Genomic DNA, 13906 nt, shown 5'->3' with positions numbered 1-13906 from the left:
CCCCCTTTTAACAGGGGGATAACAAAGGCCGACTTCCAGATTTTAGGGATGATTTTGCTGGTAAGACTCAGGTTAAAAATATGTGAGAGAGGCTCAGCAATAAAATCTGCGGCCAACTTTAGGAAAAATGGTTCAATTTGATCAGGTCCTGCTGCTTTACTTGTATCCAGTTTCATTAGTGCATTATGTACCTCAGAGACAGATACAGACATAAACTCAAATGGGCAAGTGATAGGTCCACTCACAGCCTGCGGAGTCAAGGAGTCTTCATGTGTGCACACTCATTACCAACCTCATTAGATAAGCCCTCGGTAACGCTTGCCTTTGTTTTCCTCCTGCTGCTGCTGCTTCAGCTCATTTTTGTTTTTCGACCTGTTTGTCTCCACTAACCGCTTACTGAACCTTATCCTGGCTCGGAGGGATGCTCCGTCCCAGCCGTTTCCCTCCCCAGTGCTGATGAAAATAGCTGGACTCGGGGTATCTGCGGATCTGCTCTGATTTCTGCTCTCTCGCTCTCTCTCTCTCTTTACCACATTTAAGTCTGTGTACAGACTGCATGGAACTCACTGGAGTCATTTCTTAAGATAACACAAAGCCAAGAATTGCTGCCGGAGTGAAAATGGAAGCAGCGGCCGTCCGCTGAGATTGAATGAATGTTGACTGATAGAGGTGAGATCAGCTGTGTTTAATGTGGCTCATAAGTGACCACTGGTGCTGATTTGGCTGGAGACTAAAATAAAGCTTTCTTTGATCCTGTCTTTATTGTCTGCTGAGCCTGCAGTTGTTCTAACACTAATAAAGGCCACTAGGGGGCAGTGTTGTATAACTCTGTGTTTGCAAATGACTGTTGTGTGCTGTTTATGTCAGAGTGAGTTGTTGTTTTTCAGTACACAAGTGAAAGGTGCATACATAGTTTTGTCGTTCCTCCTGTGGGTAAAGAACGTCCTCCTCCTGCAGATTCTTGATTTTGAAGCTGATCCCAGACCCAGGGCCTTTGTGCCTTCGGGCTTTATCCAATACAGTGTTACCCTGAAGTCAAGCTGCTGTTGGAAGTTTACTGCAACACCTCAGTCATGCCTTTTTTTCTCTAGTCGAGCCTCTGCTCTGTTCTCCTGCCTCCTTCTTTACCATGCTTGTGTTCAGACCTTCTCTTTCATCTCTTCCAAAATTCGCCCTGGACTCCCCCGAGACGTCTTCCAGCTTCAGTCACAGTGTTCATGGACTCTGCACCAAAACTTTCTCGTATATGTGAACTCTTTCTCTTTCTTTGGATCAATATAGCACACACTCACTCAACAGTAGCCTGCTGTGTAGGCAGCAGCAAGCTCAAGTTTTACTCTTAAACCTGTCACAAATGTATTGATGACTGTGCAAAACTCCGTGCAAATGACAGATGTTATTAAATGTCACTCATTAACATGCAAGTGAGTGATTTTGTGTCCTGCTCCATGGCTGCTGCATCTTCTAGGTCATTTTTGAATGTTGTAGTGTTGTTGTTCATCAGAAAAAATTACTCAAAACATCAGCAGCATCCCGGAAGTTGAAAAGAGAACTCAATCAAACACATGAAACTGAAATATTATACTTTACACTTTACATTTGTTAATTTAGGTAAATGAACCAATATTACATATCAGTGAGGTGCACCTCTAGGATTCCAAGTTAATTTCCAGGTCCAATCAGAGTCCATGTGTTCAGAAGTGTTTCCATCAATGTAATGAGACTCAGGTGTGGTTGGGTTCCTGGTTTAGTTTAAATAAATCAGGGATTTGTCTCAGTCTGATCTTCACAACACATGTTTGTGGACAAAGGAGCTTTCTGAGGAGCTCAGAGAAAGAGTTGTTGTTGCTCATCAGGCTGGAAAAGGTTCCAGAACCATCTCTAAAGAGTTTGGAACCCACAAATAATCCACAGTCAGACAGATTGAAGACGACTCTTCCCCTCCACAGGAGTGGTCCACCAACAAAGATCACTCCAAAAGAAAGATGCATAATACTACAAGAGGTCCATTGTCCAACTATCATGCATCAGACAATTAATCTGAAGAGAAACTGGGTCATGCAGCAAGACAACGAGCCCAAGAACACAAGTGGTTCTGCAAAAGAACGGTTAAAGAAGAACAAGATGAATGTTTAGGAACTGCCAAGTCAAAGTCCTGACCTTAATATGTTGTGGAAGGACCTGAAGCAAGCAGTTGATGTGAGGAAACCCACCAACATCTCAGAACTGAAGTGGTTCTGTTCTGAGGAATGGACTAAAATTCCTCCAAGCTGCTGTAGACCACTGATCAGCAGTTACCAGAAACATTTAGTTACAAGGAGGTCACAGCAGATACTGGAGACAAGACACATGCACATGTGTAATATTTATGTTCATGTGTTTGATTGGGTTCTCTCCGTCTACTTTCAGGACTTGTGTGGAAATCTGCTGCTTTGAGGCACTTTTATGCAGAAATGCAGAAAATTCTGAGGGTTGCAAATACTTAAGCAGCACGTGTTTTTCTTACTTGTGCATTTTCCTCCTGGTATGTTAGAGCCACACTCATTCGTAGCACCCACCTGTGAGGCAGGATAGTATCAGATGAACAGGTGACATCAGCGCACGTCTTAGCAAACTCAGAGGTTCAGGAAATACAAAGAAAAACACATGTGGGACAAGGATATATAGAGGATGAGAGACACGTGGATGGGTGAGGTTGAGAGGGAGAAGAACAGGGAGAATGGGAGATAAGAAGAAAATCAGATGAAGGGGGGAAGTGGCAGGAGAGGGAAGGAGGGGAAACATGAGGTAGGCTGAGGTTGGACAAGTGGGAGTAAAATACACGAGGATGAAAGAAAAGGCAGAAGAGGAAAAAATAAGAGATCAAAATATATGAATGAGTGTGACGCAGGCAGATTGTCTCTGAAGGGAAAGAGAAAACAGAGCAAGACTGGCATCTAGTGGAAGGGAAGCCGACAGCAGCTCATCCTCCAGCATCCTGTCTGGCTTCTTTCCTCTCAGAGGCTGCACAGGAAATAACTGCCGACATATTTGGTTGCAACAACACTGTTAATGAAGTGTTTCTTAAACTCCTCAGGCAGCGACTGGAGCGTTCATTGTCTCATACATTTAATTTTTATTTTGTTTTTTGGCAGGAGAGGGAGGAGCTGGCTTTACTTTGTATTCGTCTGTTTGGTTCTCGGAGGATTTTTAGTTTTTGGCATCATCAGCTCCATCGCTGCAGTCAGACATCGGAAACGCCGTGAGTGGAAGAAGCTGCCAATAATTATTTTGTGCAAAAGGTTCTACAAGTTATTAATGAGGGTTGTTTTAAGCTTTTAACACTCACAGTGTAAATATTTAATTAGCAAAAATATATAAGTCAGATTCAACCAACCTCTTCCAAACACATGAAGCTCACACAATTAAAACATGTCAACTCTATGAAGTCTGACATTAAATAATCCTCCTCCCGCAGGAGCAGCGTGAAGAGTCTGGTGCAATGTGCATCAGGGAGCAGACCAAAACCACATTTAATCTACAACTTTTAAACACAAATTTACAATAATGTATTCAATAATTGAGGGTTGCTTCAAAAAAGCAGATATAAATATGTGTAATACCTTATAAATGATTAGATTTCCGTGCAAAGACAACGAAAAGTGAATCCATTTCGGAGATGGCTGCCAAAAGCCAAAACTGACTGCAGAGCATGGATAAATCCACCAGGGGGCTGGTGCAGAGGCCTCAAATTTCTATATGCATCAAATGTGATATACGAGGTAATATGTTCTGCATTTTTAAACCATAACATGTTTGGATAGATTCTAATTTGCAAAAGGTCACGTCACTGTCAATCCCATAAATCATGTTCAGCCTCATTCAGTAAACACAGAAAGGTCCTGGAAGCTGAAGTATCGTCCAGCCAATTACGCAGGAATCCATCTGCACTGAATCACCGTGACACCATGAGACTCCTGCACTCACACCACTGCGACGATATTGATTGGTGTGAAGAATAGCCCTAATAGAACAGGTTCAGTTTTGTCAGGCAGTTAGGAGAAATCACTTCCCAACGGGGATGTTTGTCATGATAAGATCTCACGAGGATGTCCAGTCATTTGTCATAATTGCGGAGCCTGGATGGTGATTTCAATCCTGCATGCTGTTAAATACTGGATGCCTGAATAATTCTGAACACCAGATATAATATAAATCCTCTTCAGATAGATGTTGTGCTTCTTCTGACAGCAAACTCTCAATTAACACAGATGAGATGGTTTCTGCGTTGTCATTTCCTCTCACCTTGATTCATGCTGCGCTGTATTAACATGTCTGGATGATGGTGCAGTGACAGCACACATAAACTAGAGTTTGCAGTTGAACCCAGAGCACCAGAGAGGGACTCCACACTTGTTAACAGGTGGATTTATGATCCATTTTATGATCACATATAAGGAGGCTCTGCTGTGATTTAGTATTCCATGACATCTCCATAAAGTTGGGACTCGGGAGAGACAGATTAAAAATGGATGACCAGTCAAAGCAGCAGCAGCAGAGGCTGAGATTTTCTGACATTCAGACCCCAGTATTACTTACAGCCCAAGAACTCTGAATCACACACTTGAAACCATGACAGTATCTGACTCTTTAAACCGACAGTCTGATCTATTATGGATGTTCAGTGGATTTCTTTAAGACATGAAGTTGAACTTCCTCAAACTTTAACTAGTTTAATCAGACCTTATAAGTGACAGATGAGAAAGTTCCCAGATATACACAGATCAGCCACAACATTATGACCACTGACAGGAGAAGTGAATAACATTGACCATCTTGTGACAGTTCAGTGTTCTTAATATGTTGTTAATAATATACCTTTATGAACACACTGAACATTTGTAACCCTAACCTCGGGTTCAAGTCAGACAGGTCTCTTCATATGAGCTGGGTTCGGGGAGTTTTTCCTTTCCGTTGTCATCTTTGTGTTTCTCTGGATTTGTTTTTATTATATAAATACAATTGGACTAAACAGAAATGAAATATATCTTTATTGACATAAGTAAACAACAAGCAAAACACAACAAAACTGGTAAATACTTTAAATGACCTTTCAGACACGCTGTAAAGTCATCAATAACAGAAACTCAGTCTGCTCAAATTACCGTTTTAAATACAACTCTTTCAATACTGTGTGGGTACCAGATTTATTCATAATATAGTATGCTTTTATTCTTCTTCACTTTTTAGATTTTATTTACTTTCCTGGTCCTCTGTATATTTCTAAAACTGTTCCCTGCCCTGGTTGTTCATTTGGCTGCATTATTAACCCTTTTTTATATTTCTGCTCTTGAACAAAGCAGAAATATATTTATATATATATTTCATTCCAAAATACAAAGCTCAAAAATATATTTCAGTCAAGCTAAAAACCTGTTTCTCATATATGTCAAATATGTCAAAAAATATGACAATACATGTGTCCAGAACACAGAATCAAAAAGTCCTGAAACCTGATGTGTTAAAAATGACACGTCTCTGTTTTTGAACAGTAAACTCATTGCAGTCAGGTTCCTCCTCCTCCTCCTCCTCCTCCTCCTCAGCAGCAGTTACTGGCCTCCTGCGTCTGTTTTTCCCCTCCCAGCCACAGAGGGGCGCTGTTGATCTTGGCGCTCTGGGCCCTGGCTTCTGTCGACTCACCCTGCATGCCCCCTCCCTCGCTGGCCAGGCGCTTGTGGATCTCTGAGGCCATGGTGAGGAAAGCCCTCTCCACGTTATCAGAGCTCTTGGCGCTCGTCTCCAGGAAGGGGATCTTCAGAGACGAGGCCAGCTCCTGGAGCGGGACGGGAACAAAAATCACAAACATTAAATCAAAATGATCAGAACCAACATTTTAGTTAAAGAACTCTGCATTCAAAATTCTATTTAGGAGTAAATTAGTAAACATACTCATGCGTTAAAAGTGAGCTCAGTGCTCATTGTGAAAATTAATCCACTCAGACTCTTAAATTATTGATGAGTTGACATGTAAGCATGTAACTGGAATATCTTAGCTGGTGTTTTATATTGTGCGGGGTATTTTAAGACTACACTAGTGGATTATAATTTAATGTATGGATATAAAATCTCTAGACTGTAGATTAATTCATCTGAAGACATTTTTGAAATCATGCTAAGAGAAGCTGTTCCTGGTCCACTTATTATATTCCTTCAGACCGTAAATATATGAACAGCTCACCGGAACAGAATTCAAGATGGCGGCGCAAGTTTCTCACATGTTTTAGCTTCACTTTATAGATTAGGAAGAAATGATGAGGCTTTGAGGTAACATTCAGATTATTAGAATTAAAAAAAGATTTTTTAAAACCCAAAACAAAAGGTAACCTCTATTTTATTATTTAATATTTTTTATTATTAAATGACAAAGAAAAGTTAATATTAGATTTCATTTTCTTGCTTGACGGTATAGAAACAGGATGTGACATAATGGCGGCTACCAGTTGCCATGCCAACCGCTCCATAAAGCTCAATTTAAAAAACAAGTCCAGTGTATAATCCAACATTTCTTTCTAACTAGTGGAGGTAGAGCAGAGCGTAGTATTAATAAAAGGAAAATGCAAGTGATCCCGGCTCCACATGGCTCCACCCTCAGACCGTACTGATCAGACTCTGGCTCCAAAGTTGCAAGATGCCGCCGCCCGTATCAGTTTGTCAGTTTGGCCAATGAGAGGAGGTGGAGACGTCTTGTCCATATTTATATACAGTCTATGGTTTATATCTACAGTTTAAATCTTGCCTATGTCTCTGACCTTTTCCATTTAGTTTTATGGTCTATATAATCAACACTCCTGCAGACCTGGAGCTGCTGACTAGTGTTTGAAGGCACCACAGTCAAGCGGCTCGTTACCTGAGCAGTAGCAGCATCCACCACTTTCTTACTAACAAGATCACACTTGTTTCCCACCAGCAGCCTGGAGACGTTTTCACAGGCGTAACGGTCGATCTCATCCAGCCACTGCTTCACGTTGTTAAAGGACTCCTAAAGGAGAAGGGGAGGGGGACTGAAGTTAATGTTCAACACATTTATAATGACAAAAAAAACACACTGACACACACTGACCTGCTCAGTGACGTCATACACAATGATGATACCGTGAGCTCCTCTGTAGTAGCTGGAGGTGATGGTTCGAAACCTCTCTTGACCTGCGGTGTCCCACTGAGGGGTTCACACACACACACACACACACACACACACACACACATCAGTCAGTCCTGCACCATATTTTCAGACCAATCTTTGAGAACACCACTCTTACAATCTGCAGCTTCACCGTCTTCCCGTCCATGTCGATGGTCCTGATCTTGAAGTCAACTCCAATGGTGGAGATGTAGCTCTCCGTGTAGGTGTCGTCCTGCAGCCGGCAGCATAGTGTCAAAAAACTGAAAGCGAGTGTGCGTTTATGATAGGGATGTCCCGATCAAGTATTTTATTTCAGCAGGATCTTAACCCAATCTTTTAATATTGAGTCCCTCTCTGATGTTAAATGTCCTAAAGTTCCTCCCCTGTAGCTTCCTAGAGTCTGTCCTTGTCTTCCTTGTCTTCTCCTAGAGTTGGTCTCCTGTAGCTTCCTAAAGTCTGTCCTTGTCTTCCTTGTCTTCTCCTAGAGTGGACTGGATTCAGTCCAATAAATCTTTCTGTCAAAGTTAATGTAGTGTGGAGAGGGTAGCTGGTACCTTGTGTTCTCTACTCCAGAAATGTTCTGGTGCATAAACTCCCTAACCCTCTCTGGAAGATGTTTCTCCTTGACGCTGTCTCCAGGAAACTTTTCTCTTCTTTTAAACGTTCAGTGTTTGTTGTTGTTGTTTGGGTGCAGCCTTTGACTGAGTGGACTCCATGGATTCTGTTTAGATGATTTTATTGGAGCTGTTGAATCAAGTCTCCTACTACCACCTCACCAAAATAAAAACTACAAAAGATCAGGTGTGGCTGAAGCCTGATACCGACAGAATCGTTTTAAAAAAAGTCCAGATTTGCCCTGACACTGATCGGGACATCCCTAGTTCATGAGCCAGTAGGTTTTTTCCAGACCTACCGCGAAGCGCAGCAGCAGACAAGACTTCCCAACTCCAGAGTCACCTATAAGAAGAAGCTTGAACAGGTAGTCGCTGGAGAGGACACAAACACACATGCATTAAAGTTGCATCACTAAAGTAAAAGTAAACAGTAATGTGAAGCTGTGCTGAATTTCTGTTAGATTTACTGGAAACATTTTTTATATTTAAGTCTTAAAGGCCACACAGACGCCCAATGCAGATGCAGATTTGTGTCATCTGAATATCTTTTCTGTTTGCTATTTTATTCTGGTGTTTCCTGTCCTGCTTTGTCTGTGTTTTCCCTCCATTGATTATATGATTTGTTTCTCCTTGTGTCATCCTCCCTCAGTGTTCTCACCTGTGCCTCGTTAACCTCAGTGTGTATATATAGTCCTAGCTTTCCTCTTTCTCCTGCATCAGTTTGTTTCTGTTCATCTCTCCATGGTTCCTTGTTTTCTGAGTTTTGTCATCTTTTGTTTTTTTGGATTTTTAGTTGGCTTGTCCTCCTACACTCTGCTGCTCCTTTTAAACATCATTATTTCATCCAATCCTTAGTTCCTCGTGTGCATGTAGTGCGTTTGGACCCTACCTCCTTCCAATATTTGTGATAATTTCATTTAACAGACACAGACGGTGGCTCACTTGTAACCACGAGCACACGTGCGAAATGCAGTCGACATACAGGATATCTGGTTTTCCTTGAGACATAAATAGATTCTCCCTCTCATATAAAATGTTCTTTTCTCACATTCATGTCGACCCACGCGCCTGTTTTGTGTTTTAGTTTCATCTATAATAAAAGAAGAGCGTTGCTTTCTGACACATGTTTAAGGTTCAGGTTTATGTCAAAGAGACAGTCTACGACGTCTAACACTGAAATTACCGTTTGATACTGTGGTGTAAGATTATTTATTTCATCATAAGCTTCAGGTGTAAAAACAGTAAATGACTTTTCAAGCATTAAAGACGCACAAAGCAGGACATGAAGTAGAAAATGGATCTCACATGTTTTGGTACTGTTAGTGTAAACTCTATTAACACTCTTGAACAGTGTTAAAACAATTACTTCATCTCAGTTTTACTAAAAATCAGTCATGTTAAATCCACAGTTTTACAGTTTAATTGTGAAAATGGAAATGGGACATTTTCACTAAGTCCATCCAGTTTGCCTCCTTCCTCTTCCATGGACATGTGTCTCTGTACAGGCCTCTTAGAAAAATTGTATATTTAGGAAGAACTATGGAAGTGTTATCCAGAGTTAATTAACTTTACATTTTTAAACTCCATTAAGTCTGCCCTTTAGCACTCTGGTTGTTTTTTAACTGTGTGTTTCTACTTTAATAATATTTATTTAATAATTATTATGGGCTCTTATCATGGTATTTATTTGATATCTATTCTTGCTGCTAAACCTTGGTGACAATGTTTGAATGACAATAACGTTGAACATTTGATTTAAACCAGTTATAATGGGATAAGTTTATGTAAAATTAATTTGTTGCCACAACTGTATGTGAATATGAAAGTGATCTCTATGTGTTCAACACAGGCCATGTAATACAAATCATTTCATTGTTATTATAGACAACACTGGGCTGTATATTTTACTAATCAAACACTGGATTTGTTAAGTTTTAGGTTAAAAAACTTTATATATTATGGGATTTTTCTTTATTCTGCATTGTAGGCACCTGGCAACAGTTTACCAACAAAATCCTGACTTTTTTTTTTTACAAATTTTAAAAATAATGACATTATCTGGGCATTTAAAAGTAATAAAACATTTTTATCAGATTTAAAAATGAGTAATAATGGGGTTAGAAACAACAAATTGACTAAAATCACAGATATGATGAGGGTGTTTTGTAAAGCTAGCTAGCTAGGCTCCATTTTGGAGTGATTGTTTACATCGTAGAGGTGGTTTGTTCCGTTGGCTACTGAAGAAAGTGAAGCATTTCTGAACCACGCTGACAACACGCTCATTTAAAAACGGGGGAATTTGAATTTGAAGCTGTAAATTCAGTTGCTTTCAAGCCGACACGACGAGAGAAACTGAGCAGTGGCGCTGTCATGGGTGGAGAAGGTGTGGGAGTCTGTGGGGGTTTTTTGGGGGAGACCAATGTGTCGGTAACACTAACTAGTGACTCAGAGTCTGTCTGCTGATGGGAGGCTGATGAATGGACGCATGCATTTCTCAAAAAATAGGATACGACTGTACTTGTTATAGTGACAATAAAGATATCCATCCATCCATCCATCCATCCATCCAAATTGGAGCTTAGATGAATGACTCTGGGATCCTGTAAGTTAACAAATCATTATCCTTTACAAAATAAAGGATAATGTTAGTTAGTTGACTTCTGCAAACAATAAAAAGCATCTGAAGTTTCTTGCTCTCATTTGTGTGGCCACTCTAAGGACTACAATACCCATCAGCCACAGGGGGCTGAGCAGTCCTACTGCAGTTTACCTCAAACTGTCTGAGGTTTCAAGCAAAGCAAACAAGAGTCGACCGGGAGAGTGTTAGACGTCAGCACTCTTACAGAGCAGATGTCGGTGTCTACGTTAATAAAACAACATGCAAACAGAAACATCTACTTACTATTCAGGATTCATGGTCGGTGATGTCTCTCCAGGTGACACAACAAAATCCTAAAATTGAATCCTGAACTTAATTGAATCCTGAACTTAAAAACGGACGGATAATCTGTGGCTCTATGATAGCGTGCACCGTTGTGGCGATCCGTCCTTCAGAGGGCAGCCGGCAGAATGAACCGGAGCTACCTGCCTGGAGAGCTGAATGATGAGCTGACTGGTTCGGATGCATGATTTATTAATAAGGACCGGCTCAGGTTACAGCGAGGACAGCACCTGGAACTGAGACACAGACACAGACACACACACACTGCTTTACTGAACACAGCCTCTCTCTCTTTTAAAGCATCAAACTGCTGCACTGTTTTCATTTCCCTGATGCCTTTGTGTTGAAAACTGTCACTGCTGTTGTTTCTGTGGTCCTCTGATTTTGACTCACATTGTCAGAATGATGGGAGACAGCTCTCTGGACCTACTGCAGCTCTGAAACTCCAACCAACGGAAAAAAAGAAGCAGGAGGTGGTTCTCCTGAAACTACAACATGTCAGCCGCCCCTTAAAGAGACACTCAGATGCCGTATAACACATTTATTCATATATTCTACTTAGTGAAAGTTTCATTTTGGAACTTTTTTCTATTTCGTTCACGTGTGTGACCCTCCTCCTGGTCACGGGAGCGAGCAGAGAGCAGGGGATTGTGGGACACGTGATGGCTGAGCAGCTGTGCCGGGGTCAGGGGTCGGCAGCCCTGACGACGGCCTGTTGCCGGGGCAGAGGCGGTGGCGCGGTGGTTGCCTGGGCAGCAGTAGTAGCGGCAGCAGCAGCAGCAGGCTTTGTGGTGCTCCCGATGGAGCACGGAGGTGGGAAAACTGGGGGAAGGGGAATGGAGAAGGGGAGAAATAAAAGAGAGAAAGAAATTAACAAAGAGAGGAGGGTTAGAAAGCAAGGGGAAGGGTGGGAACGTGAGAAAAGGAGGACAGAAGGACGCAAAAAAAAAGTGTTCAGCGTGGGACCTTGTTGTGATTCTGAGTTTGTTTTCTTCATACTGGACGCTAATCAGTGGAAGTGAATTGTCTCTGAAGGGTGAAAGAAATAAAGAATCTGACCTTTTAAATGAAATTAAACTGAACCAAGTTGCACACAGAGGAGAGGTGTTGATATTGTGAAGTGTGAAGACCATGCAGCCAGGAGGACAATGGTGCAGACTGGACAACGTTAACCTCCGTCGTGATCATGGAGACCACAAGAGGCTCAAATATCAAACATGATCATTTTGTTCACGGTTCATTTTTAGATTTCCTCCTAAAACAGTGTGAGAGCTCGTAGTTTTGCACAGCTTAGTTGAGATTTAAAGATTTAAATTAAGTTACACGGTGCTTCTTTAAGTTTGCATGTTTGTGTATGTGTTCAGCAGCAGATGTGTGTGTGTTTGAAACAGAATGCGTGTGTGTGTGTGTGTGTGTGTGTGTGTGTGTGTGTGTGTGCGCAGGTCAGTGGATGGAGTTAAACCGGTCATTGTTCCTATCAGTGCGCGTCCCAGGAGACCTGAGGGAGCGGGGATAAATAGGTGCTTTTCACTATTCACCCTTATTTTACCACGATCCCTGGCTCCTGCATGAGAGCAGTGTGTGTTTGTTTGTTGGCCTGTGTGTGTCAGAGTGTGCCTATGAAAACATGCGGTGTTGCGCGTGCAGGGCCGTGCATTCAAGATTAAGGCTGAAAATAAACCGTTGTTTGGGAGCTAAAATAAATCTGGCTAAAACTAAAAGGGGGTTTCCCAAAAAATCAAAAGAAAATGAATTTAAATTTAAAAAAACGTAAACTTCACACGAAATTAAAATTAAGACTTGAAAGTAAAATGTGTTTAAAAATAGAAACTGTGCTAAGAAGGAAACCAGGCTGAAAATAAAACCCTGTGCATGTTTGTGTGTGTTTCTCTTTGTGTTTGCGTCCGCCTGTTGTCGCTGTTAGTTGAAGATTTATGTGGAGTCACTTTGCTCTTTTCTCAGTGTGCATGTGTGTGTGTGGGTGTGTGTGTGTGTGTGTGACAGCGCAGGGACGGCCCTGAGGCCAATTAGGCGACAGATAATTAACCTCATTGAAACTAAACGTTGAATGAAGGCTTTATTGTCGCCAGAGAGAGAGAGAAGGAAGGAAGGAGGGAGAGAGACGGAGGAAGCTGAATATTTTTATATATATGACTAAGTTATAACGGCAAATGTTGTTTTTGATTGACACAGTGAGAAAAGGTTGCCAGTTTGCAAAAACCTAACTAAAGCACATATGTCTGTGAGGGTTCTCAGTCATCCAGGTCATGGTTTAGATCCAAAAACAACTACATTTCTATGTGTATATATATATATATATATATATAAGTCTATTTCACCTTTCTTTCTTTCTTTTTCAGTTTGTCTTTTTTATTCTCCAGATGTTCCGTTGCAGTTTCTCGTTGTTCATTGTCTTCCCTTGGTGGTTCTCTCTCTCTCTCTCTTTTTTTTTTTTTTATGGATTTCTGGATTACTTTTGTTAAACTCTGTTGGGATTACCTTGACTGCAGGTTCTTCTCCCATTTTGCACCAAACATTACACAAGGTTGTGTTTTAGCACTAAGAGTATTTGGTTGACAGCAAAAAATCTCAATAAACTGAAAACACGTCATCTTTTTCTAACCTAAAACATGTGTCAAAGAACCCAAATGTCCATTCTGACTACATTCCTGCAGCTCGTCCTTCTGTGAATATGCATCACACGTTTGACTGGAAATAAGTCACCAGTGGATATAAAGTGAGGAGTGATACATGTTCCATAAAGTATGATATGAAAAATAAATGAGAAGTATGAACTTAATTTCTCACAGACATTTTCATAAATAAATTACGTCCTCTTTTTAAGTTTTATCCAAGTATTAAATCCGTTCATCATCTGAGATACAAGAGCAGCAGATAACATGGATCTGACATTATCTTGTGGTTTAATTGAAGGGAGAGACGACTCTCTTTCCAACTGAACACTAAAGGAAGGAGGAGGATAAAATATTTAAACACTAAAAAGACGCTCTGTAGCTTGTCATTACGCTCTCATTGGAGTCAAGCTTTAATTACCAAACAGGAAAACAGGTCCCATATAAACCTCCACATCATCTGGGTCGATAAAACCAGATCACACATGTTTTAATCGTTTTCACGGCTGAACTAGATCAGCTACAACCTTGATATTCAGCTTAAAAACTGAAATGATTC

The 13906-nt window shown here is 41.0% G+C and overlaps 1 protein-coding gene across 1 annotated transcript; it reads right to left on the bottom strand.

The window, feature by feature from the left end:
* Nucleotides 1–5578: 5578 nt before the first annotated feature.
* Nucleotides 5579–10689, bottom strand: LOC311498358 (ras-related protein ORAB-1-like; the record flags this gene model as incomplete). Its single annotated transcript, XM_084558903.1, has 6 exons — nt 5579–5812; nt 6887–7018; nt 7100–7195; nt 7296–7391; nt 8073–8145; nt 10676–10689. The coding sequence occupies 6 exons, from the start codon at nt 10687–10689 to the stop codon at nt 5579–5581; spliced, it is 645 nt and encodes a 214-aa protein (XP_084415029.1).
* Nucleotides 10690–13906: the final 3217 nt, after the last annotated feature.

This window comes from Chelon labrosus, assembly GCF_963514085.1.
Source record: "Chelon labrosus genome assembly, chromosome: 13".
NCBI classification, from domain to species: Eukaryota; Metazoa; Chordata; class Actinopteri; order Mugiliformes; family Mugilidae; genus Chelon; species Chelon labrosus.
This window is presented reverse-complemented; position numbering and strand designations above follow the sequence as displayed.